The sequence below is a fragment of the Puma concolor genome, chromosome A1 (assembly GCF_028749965.1).
Source record: "Puma concolor isolate L17-30 chromosome A1, mPumCon1.1.hap2, whole genome shotgun sequence".
In the NCBI taxonomy this organism is placed as follows: Eukaryota; Metazoa; Chordata; class Mammalia; order Carnivora; family Felidae; genus Puma; species Puma concolor.
In genome coordinates this window covers 216,604,578-216,625,402 of record NC_141667.1, presented here as the reverse complement: position 1 = coordinate 216,625,402, position 20,825 = coordinate 216,604,578, and the positions used below count along the sequence as shown (strand labels likewise).

The following is a 20,825-nucleotide window of genomic DNA, read 5'->3' as shown; positions in this document are numbered from 1 at the left end:
AAGCCGACTTAGTATTTTTCAAAACTACACAGAATGCTGCATATTAAAGAACATATTATCTACAGTGAGCAACTAACTCAAGGGCAGGAAAAACATCTTATTCATCCTTTGTTCCTGAGTGTGGGGTACATAATAGGTACTCCCAGTCTACTGAATGAATAGGTTTACATACATTCGTGAAGCTTGGGTTGTGAGCCTTTGGTATTATGGTGCAAAATACTGATGGGGGTGGGGGAACTCTGCTCACTCCATAGTATTAACTTCAGTTTCTTTATTTCCTTCTCTTTCTCTCTTTTTCCTTCTTTCCTTTTCTTTCTTTCTCCTTCCTTTCCTTCCTTTTTTCTTTCTTCTTTCTTTCTTTCTTTCTTTCTTTCTTTCTTTCTTTCTTTCTTTCTTTCTTTCTTTCTTTCTTTTCTATTTATTTATTTTACATCCAAGTTTGTTAGCATATAGTGCAATAATGATTTCTGGAATAGAATCCAGTGATTCATCCCCTACATATAACACCCAGTGCTCATCCCAACAAGTGTTCTCCTTAATGCTCCTTGCCCATTTAGCCATCCTCCCACCCACAACACCTCCAGCAACCCTCAGTTTGTTCTCAAAAAGAGGCTCTTATATTTTGTCCCCCTCCCTGTTTTTATATTATTTTTGCTTCCCTTCCTTATGTTCATCTGTTTTGTATCTTAAATTCCACATGAGTGGAGTCATATCATATTTGTCTCTAACTTTGCTTAGCATAATACACTCTAGATCTATCCACGTTGTTGGAAATGGCAAGATTTCATTCTTTTTGATTGTTGAGTAATACTCCATTGTATGTATGTGGTGTGTGTGTGTGTATATACATATATATGTGTGTATATATATATATATATATATATATATATATATGTATATACACACACACACACAACCCACATCTTTATCCATTCATCTGTCAACAGACATTTAGGCTCTTTCCATACTTGGGCTATTGCCAATAGTGCTGATATAAACAATGGGGTGCAAAACAGCACACCTGTAACCTTTGATTAAATACCTAGTAGTGCAATTGCTGGGTTGTAGGGTAGTTCTATTTTTATTTTTTGAGGACCCTCCATACTGTTTTCCAGAGTAGCTGCACCAATTTGCATTCCCACCAGCAATGCAAAAGGGTTCTTCTTTCTCTGCATCCTCGCCCACATCTGTTGTTGCTTGAGTTGTTAATGTTAGCCATTCTGACAGGTGTGAGGTGGTATCGCATTGTGGTTTTGATTTGTATTTCCCTGGTGAGGAGCGATGTTGAGCATCTTTTCATGTGTCTGTTAGCCATCTGGATGTCTTCTTTGGAAAAAAGTCTATTAGTGTCTTTTGCCCATTTCTTCACTGGATTGTTTTTTGGGTGTTGAGTTTGAAAGTTCTTTATAGATTTTGGATACTAACTCTTTATCTGATATATCACTTGCAAATATCTTCTCCCATTCTGTTGATTGCCTTTTAGTTTTGCTGATTGTTTCCTTCACCATGCAGAAGCTTTTTATCTTGATGAGGTCCCAAGAGTTCATTTTTGCTTTTGTTTCCCTTGCCTCTGGAGACATGTTGAATAAGTTGCTGTGGCTGAGGTCAAAGAGGTTTTTGCCTGCTTTCTCCTCAAGGATTTTGATGGCTTCCTGTCTTACGTTTAGGTCTTTCATCCATTTTGAGTTTATTTTTGTATGGTATAAGAAAGTGGTCCAGGTTCAATCTTCTGCATGTTGCTGTCCAGTTTTCCCAATACCAGTTGCTGAAGAGACTGTCCTTTATTCTCCACTAGATACTTTTCCTGCTTTGTCAAAAATTATCTGGTCATACGTTTGTGGGTCCATTTCTGGGTTCTCTATTCTGTTCCATTGATCTAAGTGTCTGTTTTTGTGCGAGTACCATACTGTCTTGATGATTACAGCTTTGTAATACATCCTAAAAGTCTGGAATTGTGATGCCTCCAGCTTTGGCTTTCTTTTTCAGGATTGCTTTGGCTATTCAGGTCTCTTGCTGGTTCCATACAAATTTTAGGATTGTTTGTTCGAACTCTGTGAAGAATGCTGGTGTTATTTTGATAGGGATTGCACTGAATATGTAGACTGCTTGGGTAGTAACAACATTTTAATATTTGTTCTTCCAATCCAGAAGCATGGAATATTTTTCCATTTTTTTTGTGTCTTCTTCAATTTCTTGCATAAGCTTTCTATAGTTTTCAGTGTATAGATTTTTCACCTCTTTGGTTAGGTTTATTCCTAGGTATTTTTCTAATTTTTATTTTTTTACTGTTTATTTATTTTGAGACAGAGAGAGACAGAGCGTGAGCAGGGGAGGGGCAGAGAGAGAGAGATGGAGACACAGAATCCCAAGCAGGCTCCAGGCTCTGAGCTGTCAGCACAGAGCCTGACACAGGATCCGAACTCATGAACCATGAGGTCATGACCTGAGCTGAAGTCAGACGCCCTACTGACTGAGCCACCCTATTCCCAGGTATTTTTTAACTTCAGTTTCAGTGAGCAATAGCATCTGTAAGTCTTTGTCCAAGTACAATACATGTAAGTATGTGTCACACCAAAAATGTGCCAGTTTAAAGAGAAAATAACTTGATATTTTAAATTAACTTTGGAATGTTTGTAAATTAAACATAAGTAATTCAATTTTATGAGAATTCAACAAATAAAAAATTGAACTTTAACAAAGGAAAAATAAACCCATTACTCTTCAGATAAATCTCCAAAATGTAAGAGGCTCAAAGAATTATAAAAAAACATTAATTCATGAAACATTTATTGGATCATTATCAAATGACAGGCACCATGCTAGATGATAAGTCAATACGAGAAAGATAGTGCCACACAGTAATAAGTGCTAAAAATACGATAAAACTGAGTAATGGCATGACAAGCAACTAGGCCGTGGTGGTGGGGAAGATGGCTACGTTATTTCATTCACGAGTGGTCAGGAGAGGCCTGTCTGAAAAGGTGGCATATGGCCTGAGGACTGCCTGATTGAAAGGAGGCTGACTAAGACCTCCTGAAAGACTCGTGCTTACACTGAAAGATCGGACTTGTTCTTGTTCTGAGGGACAAAGAAGGGGCCATTTTGGCTGTCGCCTAGTGCATGAGAACAGGAGTGTGGTGGGAGAGAAGATGAGGAAGCTTCAGGGTCAGAGCACATAAAGCTCAGAAGGTAGGTCATACAGGATCTGTACATTCTAAGTACAGGAGTGGTATGACGTCATCCAGGCTAATGACCGCTATGTGAAGAATGGCCCACAGGGGTTAGCAGGCGGCCACCAGTTACTACTAGGCGGTTGTAGTAGTAGCTGCAGGGGCAGGAGCTCTCTCCAGTGCACTGGTCCTGCACTCAGAAGGGTCTTACACTTGATTTAATGCAATGCTGTCACTGTTTTGAAATTCTTCATTTATCAATAAGGGGCTGTAGAATTTTGTTTTGCAACAGGCCCTATGAATTATGTGGTTGGTCTTAAATATAGGTGACTAAATAATACAGACAGCTTAGACCTGTAGAGTGGCAGGAGTGATAAGTAGGGCAGCATCTATAGTGTTGGTACAGCTGACAGAACCTGAAGATGGTTTGGATGTATCTTGTCAAGAAAAGAGGAATCACGGAAAACTCCTAGGTTGTTTTTGTTTTGCCTGAGTGAGTGAAAATGGGGAAGACTGGAGAAAGAACTGCATTAAGGGTGGGAAGGTGGGTAACAACCAAGAATTCAATTTTAGGAATGTGACGTTAAGAGGCCTTTCAGAGGGGCGCCTGGGTGGCGCAGTCGGTTAAGCGTCCGACTTCAGCCAGGTCACGATCTCGCGGTCCGGGAGTTCGAGCCCCGCGTCAGGCTCTGGGCTGATGGCTCAGAGCCTGGAGCCTGTTTCCGATTCTGTGTCTCCCTCTCTCTCTGCCCCTCCCCTGTTCATGCTCTGTCTCTCTCTGTCCCAAAAATAAATAAATGTTGAAAAAAAAAATTTAAAAAAAAAAAAAAAAAAAAGAGGCCTTTCAGACATCCAAAGGGAGCTTTCAAGCGAACTGTTGTAAATATATGGGTATGAAAGCCCAAAAAGAGGTTTTGAGCTGGAGATACAAATTCCAGAGTTGTTGTGTATATATTCTTAACATGGATGGGATCACTTTGCAACATAGGAGGGATAGAGTTCAAGACATAAGCAGAAGCTACAGAGACTATGAGGGCCAGAGGAAAATTAGAGAGGGTCACAGTAACCAAGGAAAGAGAATGTGCTATGGACAGAGCCCTGAAGGATACCTAATAACCTCCTTCAGAGTGAAATATGCTCAATCTGTGACACACTGGTTCATCTACCTGTTCAACCCAACACTGCAATACACTATAATCAGCCCTTTGTCTACTCAACCTACCAGGATGATCTACTATGTTTCCTCAAGCACTCCTATTGAGGTACCCCAGATTGTGATGTGCCCGTTCCTCCTAGAATCTCTCCCTCCCACTCTTTATCTATTCAAAGCCCATGATTCTTTTCCCTGACTTCACCAAATCAGCATCTTCAGAAACTCAGTATTTAATACCTGTGTCAATCTCCTATGTTGCATATAATAATATACTACCCTAAATTATTATTTAATACATGTCTATGATCCATTTCCCAAAACAGATAAGCTCTAGTTCACTTTTAATGTTATATTGTGTAGTATACATCAGATGCTTAATATACATCTGTTGAACAAATGAGTAATAAATAACACCTTGAAGCTATGAAATATGGGGAAGTAACAGAAGTAGATAAATCAACCTGGCATGTAACAGTTTAAAAAGAAACGACTCATTATGATCTAAGTCCTGGGCAGCCTGCGAGACAAAAGGCTAAGTCTCATACCTTTCATCCCTTCTTCATTCAACAAGTATTTATTGCGCACCTACTAGGTGCCAGGCACCATTCCAGTTATTAGAGATACACCATCCAATAAAGTAGACAAAAGGTCCTGCCCTCATGGAGCGACATTTTAGTGGAAATACCATTCGCTGGCATGTTATGTTTTGCATAAGCTTATTAAGCCCGCACTTTCCTCTCCTGTTTTCCCTACATGCCTACTATTTTTCAGTTTGAGAAGTTTTTGCCTGAACATTAGTAGTAGTAGTAGTAGTAATTCCATGCTTTCAGTTTTTCTCGAATATGTAACACATTATAAGAAAAGGGTTTTACACATTCATAGGCCTTCAATGTTGTAAAAAAAAAAAATCAGTACATGGTATGTGACAACTGTCATATTAAGATAGATTATAGAGAAGCACATCTTCAAAACAGCGTAACTACTAAGTGCATCAAAACTACCCAAAGCATTAAAGATTTCACATAAACTTCACAGAAGTAAAATAATAATCTTCACAGACATGTAAAATTATTTAATATTCTATCTCTCCCCTACAGATATATGGAGCTTTGAAATTCAATTAAGTTATGCTATCAAAGTTCATTTTCAAGTCGCAGGATCTGAAATTAGATAAGCATTCTAAAACGAAACAATGAAGCAGTTACATAGCTTGTATAAATCCTATAAATGTTATCCTACTATTTATTTTATAATGTAACAGACCCACAATACTAACAGTATTAGTGTAAATCATAAGGCATTACGGTGAAGATCATCCTATACAAGAGAGAAGAAAAAGAGAACAAACTCCCTTCCCTTTTCCTACTGATAAGCCAAGCAACCTTCTGAAAACACTACAGCCAGAAGAGGTATCCTGTCATCTAATGCACTGGAATCAACAGAATGTGGGTTCAAATTTCAGTTTTGCCATTTACAAAATTGAGCCTGGGCAAATCACTTAACTACAACTCAATTTTTTCATTTGTGAAAATGGAAACAAGATTTTTTAAAAAAGTAACTAAAATGAACATTTCATATAATATGAAGCCATTTAAGAGTACATGACCTACCATGTGGGCTAAGCTAAGCTGTCTGGCCTGAAAATCAATTCTCCTAGGCAGACTTTAAATGTTTTTTTAAACATTATCTTCTCTTTCTCAACTTATCTAGGATTATTGCTTAAAATTCAAGTTTTGTTTACAATCTATCTGATGGCAAGTTCATTAGAGTCTCAAGCAAGAGGGATAGTCTGTAAGATGTTTGAGTAAGGTCTTCTTGTACTTAACACCTGATCATTCCAAAGTCTACATCAGTCCCTCCTAGTAGTAAGTTAGAGACTATTGATTATCATCGTTACTGCTGATTCAACGTACTAAATGGTAAATGGGACCCTTGTTCCCTAATAAAGGAACATATGATCTTTCCTTAAGTACTTCAGGAAATCACAGCCTAAGGGTCAAAAATTTCAGTGCCTACAAGGACCAGACAAGCAACTCACACTTTAAGCCAATTGGTAAGTAAACAGGACACGTGGGCCTGCAGCAAACCAGACAGAGTGCGGCGCATCCCCAGGTTTGCTCAGTTCGCAGCGCACTGTAGGGTCCCACTGAAGGGGCACATTCAAAGAAACAGCAAAGATTTGTATGATTATTGTGACTTCTGGCAGATGACAATAACGTCATTTAACAAAATATGTAAACTGCCATAATTTTCTGACCAATAAAATAAAAACACTTAACGAAGGATCACCTTTTACAAATTTGTACAAAGACACTATATGGACTAGTGATGGTCCTGATCCTGCATAAGGCAACTTGGCCATTTCTGTGGCTCACATTCAGCAGTAAGTTTTAAACTCTCAGAAGATACCTCCAACAAATGCAGGCAGGCCAGATCTACCCACTCGGCCCAGGAAGCAGAGATGGTTGTCCTGGTGACAAGTCTCACCACAAACAAAAAGGACTACTCAATATTGTGTTTAGGGCCAACCTATTCAGTGTAATTTCAATGACTTTCCTTCCTCTCCCATAAAAAAAAAAAAAAAAAAAATCTGCCTACTCAAATACCTTGAACAGGTAATCTAATGGCTATTATTTCACATGTGGTAATAAATGGTCTAAAATCAAATACCCACTTTGACTCATACCTATTCATTCTCAGAGTGTATTCAGAATTGAGAGAACAGAAAAGATCAGAACATGATAAAAAGTAGATGCCTAAAGATAGACATTACTAAGGGGGAAAGGAGTGAAAAAAGGAGATGCCTGGATAATAAAGATAAACTTTCCATACTTCACAGTTTTACCTAAGGTTAGCCCTGTTGATTTTCAACTGCGAGTGAACAAAGAGAAATTGTATACTGAAGTATTTTTATCCTACAAAGCTGTGAGGCTTTGTAGAAACACCACCACATGCCAGTACGGCTTCTTTGGACTTCTAATTTAAATTTAGACACAGCTAAGTGCATTGTTAAAGGTGTATTAATCCTGAAGAGATTCATTAATCATACTAGAACTATAAATCCTTAACTTCAAAACGCTGGGTTTTGGTCAATTATGAGAATTTGCTGAACATAAAGCTGTTAGCACAAAGATGAACTAGATCTATTCCCTGACCTCAAGAAGCTCACTATCGATCTAGTAGAGATAAACAAAAGTAATAAAAAACACACTAAAAAGAAAAATGTGATTAGCAGTTTATTAGAAAAAGTGTAGCAGGAGCTTGGTGATGATGGTGATTATCCTGTGTGGAGAAAAATAGCTGGCGACATTTCACATTTGAAGCGAATCTTAAAGGATTAACAGGGATTCTGGCAAGCAGAAACCCAAGAAGAGAGCACAGCAAGCAGAGGGCTATGACATGACACACCCGGGAAGAGTGAAAGTGACCGGTCTTGATACAGTGCACACTTGAGTCGGAATTGGCAGTATAATAAGAAGGGGCTGGAACCCCAAGGAAGACCAAGAGAAAGGGCAGAGGAGGTGTGAAACTCCAAAGACGAGAGCCGCTTAGGGTGAGACAGTTCCCAGGTACTCAAAAAGTTCCTCTCCTATTCCTATCTTACAGTAAAAATATCAGAGAACTCCAAAGAAGGAAATCATAATGAAAACTTGGTTGATAATTATGCCAGTGCTCCAGTGAGGAGCCCAACACCGGGCTTGAAGTCACGACCCTGAGATCAAGACCTGAGCTGAGATCAAGAGTCAGACACTTAACTGACGGAGCCACCCAGGCGCCCCACTTTAATTCTTTATATATATATATTCCCAATAGCTTTTTACAATCCTTTAGAAACCATTCTTTCATCAAAATACCAAATCTTCAGGTGTAGTCTATAGCTCAAGAGCTATGGAGGACAGCTTGCTATGGCTCTTCAGAGGAAATGGTGGCATCCTCACCATCAATGTCCCTAAGATTTTTTTTTTTTTGAAAAAAGGATTGTTGGGGTGCCTGGGTGGCTCAATCAGTTAAGCATCTAACTCTGGATTTTCAGCTAAGATCATGATCTTATGGTTTGTGAATGTGAGCCCTGAGACAGGCTCTGGACTGACAGCACAGAGCCTGCTTGGGACTTGAGCTCTTCTCTCTCTCTCTCTCTCAAAATAGATAAATAAATCCATAAAAAAAATAATAAAAGACAATTCTTATCATGGACTAAGATGTCTTCCTTGCACCAAATAGCATTCCCTATGAGGGGCTGTTTTAGTCTTTTTAAAAATTCTAAGTAAAACACCTTGCCTGGTTTCTTACAGTAGTTTTATCCCACTGATATTTTTGTATTTTTACTACACTACTTATAATACATTTAAAAATTGTATTTTAATGATGACACCCGTTCCTTATACATCAGCTCCTTCACTTAAAGTGATAACTAAAAAGGAGCAGTACAGGGGAAAGGATGTGAGAACAACAGCATGCTTAAGGCAAAGAAGGCCAGCTGCCTTCTTGGATTAGCTCTTCAGAAGGACTTCCTGTTCCCTGGCACTTAAAAAATATCTTTGATTAAAAAAGATTTATAGTTCCACATTTTAAAAATCCTACATTTGGGTACCTTAGGAGAGTCTTTAGCCCAAGCATCACTGCAGGAGAGGAGGACAGGACTGTTTCCAAAGAAACCTTGGGAAAATGTCAGGATTATTACCCCTCATGCTGTTCACGAAGATTCTGAATATCCAGATTTATAAACTAAAAACCCATGGGTTTCTAATATACACATGTAATTTATGGTGGCCACATTAAGGACTCCCTGAGGACAGAGAAAAAAGTAGATGAAAAGACTATGAAGAGAGAGTTAACGCAGTTCCCTGTGTCTGAATCTGGTTAATATCTAGATAGTTCTAAACTACCACTTTAGGATTATTTTGAAAAGAGATTATCATGGACGCCATAACAAAATCTTCAGATTCTTTCTCTCAGCAACAGTTCTCTTTCTGCTCTACTTCTAATTTACACTTGATTGAAGTAACTGATCTACCTCAAGGTAGGGATTCAAAAAGAATCCTTTTTGCAAGTCTCTTACCATGAGAACTAAGACAGACTGGATAGGGTTGGAAGTATCTCCAGCAGAGTTTTAGGGCAAGAGTTCTTACTCAGGTAATTATTGTCAGTGTAAGAGTTAATACTTACCAAGTACCTACTCTGTGGCAGACACCTCACATACTATATAATTTTGTCTTTATCATAACAGATAAATGCCACTATTCCATTTTACAGATGAAGAAACAAAGGCACAGAAAGGTCACATAGCCAGTAAATGGCGAAGCCAGTTTTTAAACCCAGGCTGTCTGACTCTAGAGTCCAACCTCTTAACTACCTGACCCTACTATTATCTTCATAGATACAGATTTGCTTTCTAATAAAACTCTTGATCCTCTTTAGAGGATAAAATGGTCATTCCTCAAAGGAAGCAATCAAGCATGAGAATGTCTTTGGCAAATGTTTCCGGTCCCTAAGATGCTTTCTGATAAAAATGGTTTGACTGTGGACCTCGTGATTGTCTCCCTAGCATCCACTTAGGAGCATGTTTTAGATGGAACTGACCCCACCACCTACACATTTCCACAGGTGGTTCCCGACTGTTAATCCACATATTCCATCTTCACTGTTGCATTTATTGATTCAGGGATAGACTCAGAACCCATGCTGGCCCAAAGAAGGAAGTGAAGGGTCTATCTGTTTAACCATTGGTTAAAGACAAGGTCACTTAACTCTTGGGGCTTCATATGAATAAAGAGGCAGATAATCCTGGCAGCTGCAGGTGGCCATCTTGCTACCAGGAGAACCAGCCTGAAGACAGTCAAGCTGAAGAAAGACCCAAGAAAATTAGAAGGACAGCTCAAGCACTGATGATGTGGAGAACTTCTAGATAAAGCATGGCTAAAGCCCACAATACCACTGTGTTTTATTTATGTGAGTCAATGAGTTTCTTTGATTTTTAAGCCAGTCTGCCCTGGGTTTTCTGATACCAGCAAATGAAAGTTATCGTAACAGATATAAATATATTAATCATTAACCTCAACGTTCACCAAAAATTGTGTTTCAAATGAGACTATCATAAAGCTAAAATCTAATACTACGTTTCCCTGGACATAAAGTTATCTTTATAGAATTCTGAGCTGCTGTTATGACTTCAAATTTTATTGAGGATTAATAGAAAAATGATTACTGATTTTGCTGTTTTAATAAACTTCATATAAAAATTTACATGGAGACATTAACCCAGCACTATGGTATGCCCAACTTGCTGTGGCTACTGAGGAGCGCACAAGGTTTACATTCAGTCACAGCAGTTTTACCTAGTCTAGGACATGTGGTACTGTATACATTTCCTAACTGCTGGAACTTTCATTATTTGACTCTTACCTTTTAGTTCTCATTTTAAAAGGTTAGCATTTCAGTGTATCTGGGCTATTCATAATAAGGGTGACCTTATATCCCAATTTTATCTGGCAGTTTACACTCCTATGTCCCAGTGTGGCATCTTCTCTGGTTAGTGCCTGCTTTCATTCTCAAAAGTATCCTGTTTTGAATGATAAATGATGTGATAATCCTATTTATAATTCACCTTGTATTTCTTTTTTAAATATAAAGGGACACAGCTATAAGATAATCATCCTAATATGTAAGAAAAACCACTTACAAAGTAATTATTCTTTATGAAATTTATCTATGGAGAAGAGTCAAAATTACAAGTACTAAATATATCCACATACTAGTTTAAATGAAAAGAAAAGAAAATGCTTCGGTGTTATTATTGCATTGAGCAAAAATTTTATTTGCAGAAACTTCTTCAGGCATGAATCTAGTTCACCCATATGAATCACATCACCCACAAATTACATAAAGGTTTACTGAGTGAGGGGGTACTTTTCTTCCTCCCTTATAATAAGACATTCTAAGACATCTTTTATCATAATATGAGACATCAGGAATCTAGGCAGCTACAGCCTGGTAACCTCTCCCCAGGAAAGAAAGAGAATCACAACTTGCTTTCTACTATCTGGTGTCTTAGCACAGAAAAAAAGACTCTGATTTTTCTCTTTTCCACCTCTCCACAGCCAATGTTCTGTTCCCAAAGAGAAAGGCTTTTCTTAGGTTTTTGAAGAAAGCCCACAAACACTGAAAGAATTAAAAATAAAAACTTTTGAGACAACTATTTTTAGATGAATTGGTGACATAAACATGCACAAGTTAAAAAGCCACATATTTTCCTATTACTATGACTTTCCTACAAGAAAACACCCACTAGGGTGACTGCCTTATCTTTATGTCTCCATTATATTTTAAAAAGTACAACATGAATTATAAGCAGGGTGAATGTATTAATTTATCATTTGATTATTTAAAAAGCCTTAAGGGGTGCCTGCTTGGCTCAGTCAGTGAAGCATGTAACTCTTGACTTTGGGGTCATGAGTTCAAGTTCCACATTGGGCACAGAGATTAGTTTTTTTAAAAAGCCTCGCGATCATTAAAGTTATACTTAATAAAACACAATTTAAGTTTAAATTAGTAAACCAAATGTGAACTGATATCAAATATATTCACATTTACTAATTCAAAATAAACTTCCTCCTAATAAAATATCACTTAGATCCATCCAAATTTATGTCAGATAAACAGAAAGTAATAGAAGCAGTGGAATTCTTTTTCCCTTTTGTGTTTTCTTGGTGGCTAAATGGATGCTCGCAGAATTTTATATTATGTGATGGGACTGGACAAAAGAAAACTACAGCATAGGATGAATTTTTCTTCCTTGGCTTGAATTTTATTGACTGGAGGGGTTCCCATATTCCTTGGGTTTACTGCAATACTTATTTCCACCATGGGGTGCCTGAGTAGCTCAGTCAGTTGAGCATCTGGCTCTTGATTTTGGCTTAGGTCATAAGCTCAGTTTGTGAGATCAAGCCCCACGTCGGGCTGTGCACTGACAGTGCAGAGCTTGCTTGGGATGCTCTCTCTCTCACACAATATTTATAGTAAAAATATTTATCTCCACCTTTATCTAAATGAATTGACAGCATCTTACAAACTGACAGAATCTTACTTACATGTGATTAATATGGCAATTGTAATTCTCATCACATGTAGCTAATTTATCGACTAAAATTTAATTTTATTACTAAAACTAAATTCCCACTAAAGTAGCACTGATCATTCTTAAAGAGTATTATATGTAAATATAAAATATACTTTGTAATATATCTATTTATGTTACTAAAAGTGTAGTTCAGCCACTATTTGCAAATATAATACAGTAAAAACGCATGGTTAAAGAAAAAACCTCACTGACTTAAGGAAAGGTCTTCTTCGATAAAAAGGCTTTCTCTTCCAGTCCTCTGCAAATGGAAAACTATTTAAATCTTACTTTATATTTTGAAAACCTTTTGTTGTTGATGAAATGCTTCTATATTTGCTTTATCATCACTTTCCCCTTTTGAAAGGAAGATACGTACGTATGTGTGCGGGTCCACTTACGCATGTGTAAATTAACTAAAAAATCAAGTCCAGGTTTCAAGTGCAGTTCTGAGTAAAAAAAAATTAAAGCTGGATGCTGTTGATTCCTAAGTTTCTGCACCTAGTTTTGCCATTCCTTTTTATTTCAACTCAACAAATACTTCTGGGTATTTAGTATTTGTAATGCACTACGCTAAGTGCTCAGAATAAAAAAAGGAAGGGAGAGAGAGACTGAGAAAGAAAGAAGATAAAACCTACAACCCCTGTTCTTATGAAGTTCATAATCTTGTAGAAGATGCAACCATGCACATTTAAACAGCAGAAAACAGAGACATTTATGGGGCGCCTGGGGGGCTCAGTTGGTTAGGCGTCCGACTTCAGCTCAGGTCATGATCTCACTGTTTGTGGATTCCAGCCCCGCGTCAGGCTCTGTGCTGACAGCTCACAGCCTGGAGTCTCTTTCAGATTCTGGGTCTCCCTCTCTCTCTCTCTGCCCCTCCCCAGCTCACACTCTCTCTCAAAAATGAATAAACATTAAAAAAGAAAGAAAGAAAGAAAAAAGAACACATAGACATTCATACACACCATTAAAAAAGAATAAGTAAGTATGTGGGAATGTGGAAAAGGGTATGGCAGATCCTAACTGGAGTGGGGAATGGAAGACATGAGAAGGCTTCACTGAGTAAGTGACACCTGGGTTGGATGTAAGAGCTCAGAGGATCTTGGCAGAAGATAGATGAGGCATTCTAGGTATAGGACACAGCATGTAACAAAAGCATAAAAACTTAAAAGTGCCCAGCACATCCAGGGTAACCATGTGTAGTGTGGCAGAACTAGCTGATGTCTGCCAAAAGGAAAACAGCTAAAAACGAAGCCAGATTATCCACAAACTTGAATGTCATTAAGGACCAAGCAGTCAGTAGGCCCTGAAAAACTTTGAGCATATGTGTGAAATATGAGGGATAGTGTATCTTAGGTACTGGACTGCCAGGTCTGCTCTCAAACAGTTCTACTTTGATGTCACCTATATCTAGAAATCTGCCTTTCCATTTGATCTCTACCACATTTCTTTTCTTTTTCTAAGTTTGTGTGTGTGTGTGTGTGTGTGTGTGTGTGTGTGTGTGACAGAGAGAGAGAGAGAGAGAAAGAGAGAGTAGTTTTGGGGGAAGTCAAAAGTTCTACATGGACAGAAAGAGACAATCCCAACCAGGCTCTGTGCTGTCAGTGCATAGCATGACCCAGGGTTCGATCTCACAAACCGTGAGATCATGACCTGACCCGAAATCAAGAGTTGGACACTTAGCCAACTGAGCCATCCAGGCGCCCCAGCACCACCACATTCTCTGCCTCCTACTATATCATCAGTAAATAGATGTTTTAGATAATCTTGTGTGTGTGTGTGTGTGTGTGTGTGTGTGTGTGTGTGTGTGTGTGTGTGTGTTCGTTCCTTCAGGTTCACAAACTGTAAATTCTCTGGAGCAAGAAGAGTATCTACTGATTTTCTTTAAACTGAGCCTTACCTCAGTGATCACATTTGGCATTTGAAAATGTTGAATGGCGATAAACAAAGTACAGGTTGACCTGTGAACAGCACTAGTCTCAGGTGTACAGGTCCACTTATACATGGATACTTTACAGTACAGCACTGTAAATGTATTTCCTCTTCCTTATGATTTTCTTAACATTTTCTTTTCTATGGCTTACTTTATCATAAGAATACAGTAATAATACACAGACCATACAAAATATGTTTAATCAACTGTTTACGTTATTGGTGAGGCTGCCAGTCAATGGTCGGCTATTGGTAGTTTGGAGAAAGTCAAAAGTTCTACACAGATTTTCAACTCTGCAAAGGGTCAGCACCCCAACCCTCTCGTTGTTCAAGTGTCAACTGTACATGAGATACAACTTATGACTCGCATTACTTTCCTATTTTGATAATCTACCCATCAGTACTCTTCTTGCAGTTTAAGTACTTTCTGCTCTTTTAAGTTTTTATGTAAACTGTCAACCAGGATTTAAAGTAAAACGGACATGGGGTCTATAAAGCCTCACCCCTCCCTCTCATCAGTGTTGCCCATCCTGTGCAACACACAGGTTGGCATGGAATCAGTCTGAGGACTCGTAGCAGAAGTGCACCCAGGCCACCATCAGTCTGGTTCTAGCGAAATCTCCTGTCCCGCAACCACTTAAGTAGGAGATGAGTTCATTAAATCCTATCGACTCTACCTCCAAATATCCTCAAAACCTAGTCTTTCATCTCCCTTCCGGCTAGAACCACTTTAACATTTAGTCATTCAGATCACATCTGCCTCTAGCTTATCTCCCTGCTTTCAGTCTTATATTGTGGACAGAAAGGCTTATCCAAAACTTTGCTTTCCACGCTGCTTAGAATTCTTCAGTGCCTCCCTAATAGCCACAGCACAAAGTCCAAATTTCTTACCACAACAGAGACTCTTTAACAAATAATTTAGCAAGAATGTAAAGGTATTTAACATTTTAAACCTTATCTTCTGCCATTTATTCACTGAACAGATATTTACTACCCACTACATGTCATGAACTGTTCTAAGCACTTGGGTATACGTGTGTGTAAGTGAGCAAAACAGATGATTGTGTGCTCGTGTGTGTGCACGCCCACACACCAAAGAACCAACCAGGGAAGTTTAAATCACACAAGGGCGAAGATGGCAATAAACATAAATAAATTATACAGTATATTAGGAGGTGATATGGTCTATAAGAAAATACAAGTATAGAAAGAAGTAGGCTGGTCAGGGTAGGCACTATTGGAAAAGTAGAATCTGAGAAGAGACTTGAAAGAGGCAAGGAGTGAGCCATGCTGCTATCTGCAGAAAGGACATTCCAGGCAGGAAAGAAAATCTGGTGTAAAGGCCCTAATATGGAAGTACCTAGAGTACTCATGACTGTTAGAGGAGGTCAGGGTGGGGAAAGCAGAGTGAGGGGAGTGAGGGGGAGGATCAAAGGATAGGGAGAAGTGGGAAGGAGTAGGAAGGAGGGTGATCATGCAGATCCTTGCAGATGATTCCAAGGACTCAAATTTTATTCTGAGTAATAAAGGACACACTGCAAGTGACCCAGGAGCAAAGGAATGGCGTGACTTAACAGATCTGAGAACTGGTCTGACAGCTGTGCAGATCACAGTGGGGCAAGGACAGAAGCAGGAAGTCTGCAATAGGAGGCTACTGCAGTGATCCAGGTGAGAGATGACAACACATCATGGGGGTGGGGGGGAGACGGTCAGAATGCAGATGTGTAATATTTTGAAGGAACGGTCAATAAAATTTTTCTGACACTTTGGATCTGAGGTGTGAAAGAGGCCTCAAGTCTTTATGCATGCATGTCTCTCTGCTGAGGGTGTTCTTACTCCTCTCTTTTTCTACTTGGTCAAAACAATCTCAGTATTCAAGACGCGTCCTGTATCGCCTATTTTATGAAACTCACATGATTATCATCTCCTGAATCACTCTGTGTCCTTAAGTCATGTAAGTAACTGAAATACGTAATGGCTGGTCTTTTAGCAAGAGTCAAAAGGCTAAACAATTTTCCTATCTTTTTTGGTCAGAAAAAAGCAGACATTTCATTAACACAACAGGTGACTTGCCTAATCGCATCATTAAAAAGGTTTAGAAACCTTTAAAGAAAATTAGAACCACAAAAAAAGATCTTGTCAGGCCGCTCAATAACCAGATTTTGCATTCTTCCATTTCAGTACTTGAAGAAGAGAAGTCTACAAAAAAGACTTGCATTGTATGATCAACTTTATAGGCTACACCCAAAGAGAGAAACACCTCTCCAAAGTTACTTTGTTATGAAAGTTATTTTCTGTTATAAAAAGTCTTCATTTTGGTTGTCATCCTTTTACTTGCCCTGGGGAGGCATTTAAATGAGAAGAATTATTGGACACAAAAAAAATAAGTCTTTGTTTCATTCCCGAGAGACACACAATAATTTAATTGAGAAGGTGGGGAAATTAAAAAGATGACATGACATTAGAGAGGATGTGGCTCAAGCAGCCACTTTAAAGCATGAGAACACTTATTTTCAGAGAGGCTGTCGCTATAGCCTGAACAGTGTGCTCCCGGTTATGAGCTCTGTACAGCTATCATTGGCTGAAATAGAAGTTCCACGAGGACAGAGAGTTTTACCTGTTTTGTTCACTACCCTTTCACACAGTAAGTGCTGAATGAATGAACAAAGTTATAATTCTAAACTACATGGAGCTGAAATATATTCAACAAAAAGTATAAACCAAGGGGCTCCTGGCTGGCTGAGTTGGTAGGGCATGCGACTCTTGATCTCAGGGTTGGGAGTTCGAGTCTCACGGGTGGCATGGAGTTTACTTAAAATAAAAAATGTTTTAGAAAGTTTAAAGCAAGTATATTCCACTTCTCAGCATTTAAAAAATTGCTCTTTGGGGCGCCTGGGTGGCACAGTCGGTTAAGCGTCTGACTTCAGCCAGGTCACGATCTCGCAGTCCATGAGTTCGAGCCCCGCGTCAGGCTCTGGGCTGATGGCTCGGAGCCTGGAGCCTGTTTCCGATTCTGTGTCTCCCTCTCTCTTGCCCCTCCCCCGTTCATGCTCTGTCTCTCTCTGTCCCAAAAATAAAATTAAAAAAAATCGTTGAAAAAAAAAAATTTTTTTTAAATTGCTCTTTGAAAGTCCAAATTTGGACTATCGAGAATTTGCAGTCATCTTCCAATATTAATTATAAAATGTTAACCATATACAACAGTGGGGAAGACCTTATGAAAAATCTCTAACGAGGAGTAAGTTTACAAAAAGTTCTCTGTAATCAAGAGAAAAGGATGATATTCTAGCAGCTCTACTTGCTTTATCCTGTATAGTATTTTAGACATGTTCATTATGGGAAAATTACAGCCTTTGAAAATAAAATAGTACAAATATCTTATTACATATCTTTAGAGAATCAAAATCTATACAGATGACTAGAAAAAAGAAGCATAAAAAGTGTGATTTCAGGTTATATTAAGAGAGTAGCTTAAAACATCCCAAATAGCCCAAGTTGTGAAAGTTCTCTTACCAAAGGAACTCTTACCTGGGTTTTTTTTTTCCTTAATTGAAATATAATTGACATATAACATTATATTAGTTTCAAGTATACAACATAATGATTCAAACTTTACAGACATTATAAAATGATCACCACAATGAGCCTAGTTAACTGTTCATCATATTTACAGGTTTTCTTGTGGTGAGAACTTTTAAGATCTATTCTCTTAGCAATTTTCAAATATGCAAAATAGCAATACTAACTATAGTCACCATGCTGTACATTATATCCCCAGGACTTATTTTATAACTAGAAGTTTGTTCTTAGGTTTAAAACCAAACAGCCTTTGAAGAAAACACTTTTAACATAACTGTAGTCTTCATGCAGTCAATAAGTAATCTATGTATTTCAATCCCCAAGAGGAAATATCAGGTATTATTTTAAAGTTAAAAAACACATGGGGCGCCTGGGTGGCTCAGTCGGTTGAGCGGCCGACTTCAGCTCAGGTCATGATCTCGCGGTCCGTGAGTTCGAGCCCCGCGTCGGGCTCTGTGCTGACAGCTCACAGCCTGGAGCCTGTTTCGGATTCTGTGTCTCCCTCTCTCTGACCCTCCCCCGTTCATGCTCTGTCTCTCTCTGTCTCAAAAATAAATAAACGTTAAAAAATTAAAAAAAAAAACAAAAACAAATAAAGTTAAAAAACACCAACCTCTTTAATCTCATGTAGTTTTCACTGGCAGCAGGTCGGCATTCAGCTCTTTGCACGACTATTCCTTCCAATGAAAGTTTATCTTGAATGGAAAGAAAAAAATTAACAAATGTATTCAGAGATTACACGGATTATTTTTAAGATTTTACTTTGACATCCTAACCACAGTAATAATGATCAGCATCAAATATAATAATAAAAATCAATGAAACAAAAGGAATACTGGTAAGTTTATAGTACCATCATTAGTCAGAATAGAGAAAAACCTTACTCTTGGCTAGTGAAAAACTGAGCTTGTCAGGTTTACTGGGCTGCTGCAGCTGCTTGCCAATAACAACTTCTATTTATTTTTTCTAGAGAGGGTGGCTTAAATGTAAGGGCATAAAATCAAATTTAAAAAATCTGAAGGGTGTGGAGGCTATCTCATCTTTGGCAGAGAAGTAACTTCTAAAAACTCAGCTAGTCTAAACCACTAAAATCAAAGATAATATATATTTGCATGTGTGGGTGTGCACACTCACACATACATGTAGGCAAATAAAATTCTAGAATACACTATGACTAGAAAACTGTGAAACTGAACAGATCATTGTCTAGGCTATGCTGTGTACCAGTTCTGCCTGCCAGTTGCTCTGACTTCTATTTTCAAGCAGAATTATTAACTTGGGTGTGTCCAAATAAGAGCTTTAACTGCTATGGACATCTGTTCAAACAAAAGGGCAATTTTTCCTACCATTAGTAAGAATTCTTATGGTGACCCTGACACAAAATTTGAGAGAAACTGAAAAAGTAAACAAAAGTTAGCACTTCCAACATGACTACCAGGCACCAAACATTGCTGTGAAGTCACTTTACAGACGTTATTTTATTTGATAGCACATATATGACTGTCCCATGATGGCACTAGCTTTCCTATGGTCTGAAAAGATTTATGTCTATGGTTAGGAAGTTATGGTTCAGTCTTATTTCCATGCAAATTCACCCGGGTTTTGAGAAGAAATTCAGGAAATCCTTTGGCTCATCAGCAATGTATTTATGATTCATCTCGTCAGGGTGAATGACATCATGCATTCCACTAATATGAACTAAGTGCGTACTAGGTAAAGGGCACCATCTAGGCATTTGGAATCAAAGATGATTAAGATACAGTACTATTTTCTGGCACAAAAACAGACACTCAGATCAATGGAACAGAACAGAGAACCCAGAAATGGACCCACAAACGTATGGCCAACGAATCTTTGACAAAGCAGGAAAGACTATCCAATGGAATTAAGACAGTCTCTTTAGCAAGTGGTGCTGGGAAAATTGGACAGTGACATGCAGAAGAATGAACCTGGACCACTTTCTTATACCACACACAAAAATAAACTCAAAATGGATGAAAGACCTAAATGTAAGACAGGAAGCCATCAAAATCCTCGAGGAGAAAGCAGGCAAAAACCTCTTTGATCTTGGCTGCAGGAACTTCTTACTCAACAAGTCTCCAGAGGCAAGGGAAACAAAAGCAAAAATGAACTACTGGGACCACATCAAGATAAAAAGATTCTGCACAGTGAAGGAAACAATCAGCAAAACTAAAGGCAACTGACAGAATGGGAGAAGATATTTGCAAATGACACATCAGATAAAGGGTCAGTATCCAAAGTCTATAAAAAACTTATCAAACTCAACACCCAAAAAATAATCCAGTGAAGAAATGGGCAAAAGAAATGGGCCCATTTTTCCAAAGACATCCAGATGGCCAACCAACACATGAAAAAATGCTCACCATCACTCACTCATCACCAGGGAAATACAAATCAAAACCACAATGAGATACCACCTCACACCAGTCAGAATGGCTAATGTTAACAACTCAGGCAACAACAGATGTTGGCAAGGATGCAGAGAAAGAGGCTCTCTTTTGCACTGCTGGCAGGAATGCAAACTGGTGCAGCCACTCTGGAAAACAGTATGGAGGTTCCTCAATTAAAAACAGAACTACCCTACAACCCAGCAATTGCACTACTAGGTATTTATCCAAAGGATACAGGTATGCTGTTTCAAAGGGGCACATGTATCCCAGTGTTTATAGCAGCACTATCAACAATAGCCAAAGTATGGAAAGAGCTCAAATGTCCATCGATAGATGAATGGATAAAGAAGATGTGATATATATATATACAATGGAGTATTACTTGGTGATCAAAAAAAGAATGAAATCTTGCCATTTGCAACTACGTGGATGGAACTAGAGGGTATTATGCTAAGCGAAATTAGTCA

General features: G+C 38.5%; 1 protein-coding gene across 1 annotated transcript in view; it reads right to left on the bottom strand.

Moving 5' to 3' along the window:
• Positions 1-20,825, bottom strand: part of GTF2F2 (general transcription factor IIF subunit 2) — a 158,301-nt gene that overhangs the window by 53,989 nt on the left and 83,487 nt on the right. The window contains exon 5 of the mRNA XM_025924322.2: positions 18,561-18,642. Coding sequence (XP_025780107.1) covers positions 18,561-18,642 — 82 coding nt within the window. The remainder of the gene's footprint in view (positions 1-18,560; positions 18,643-20,825) is intronic.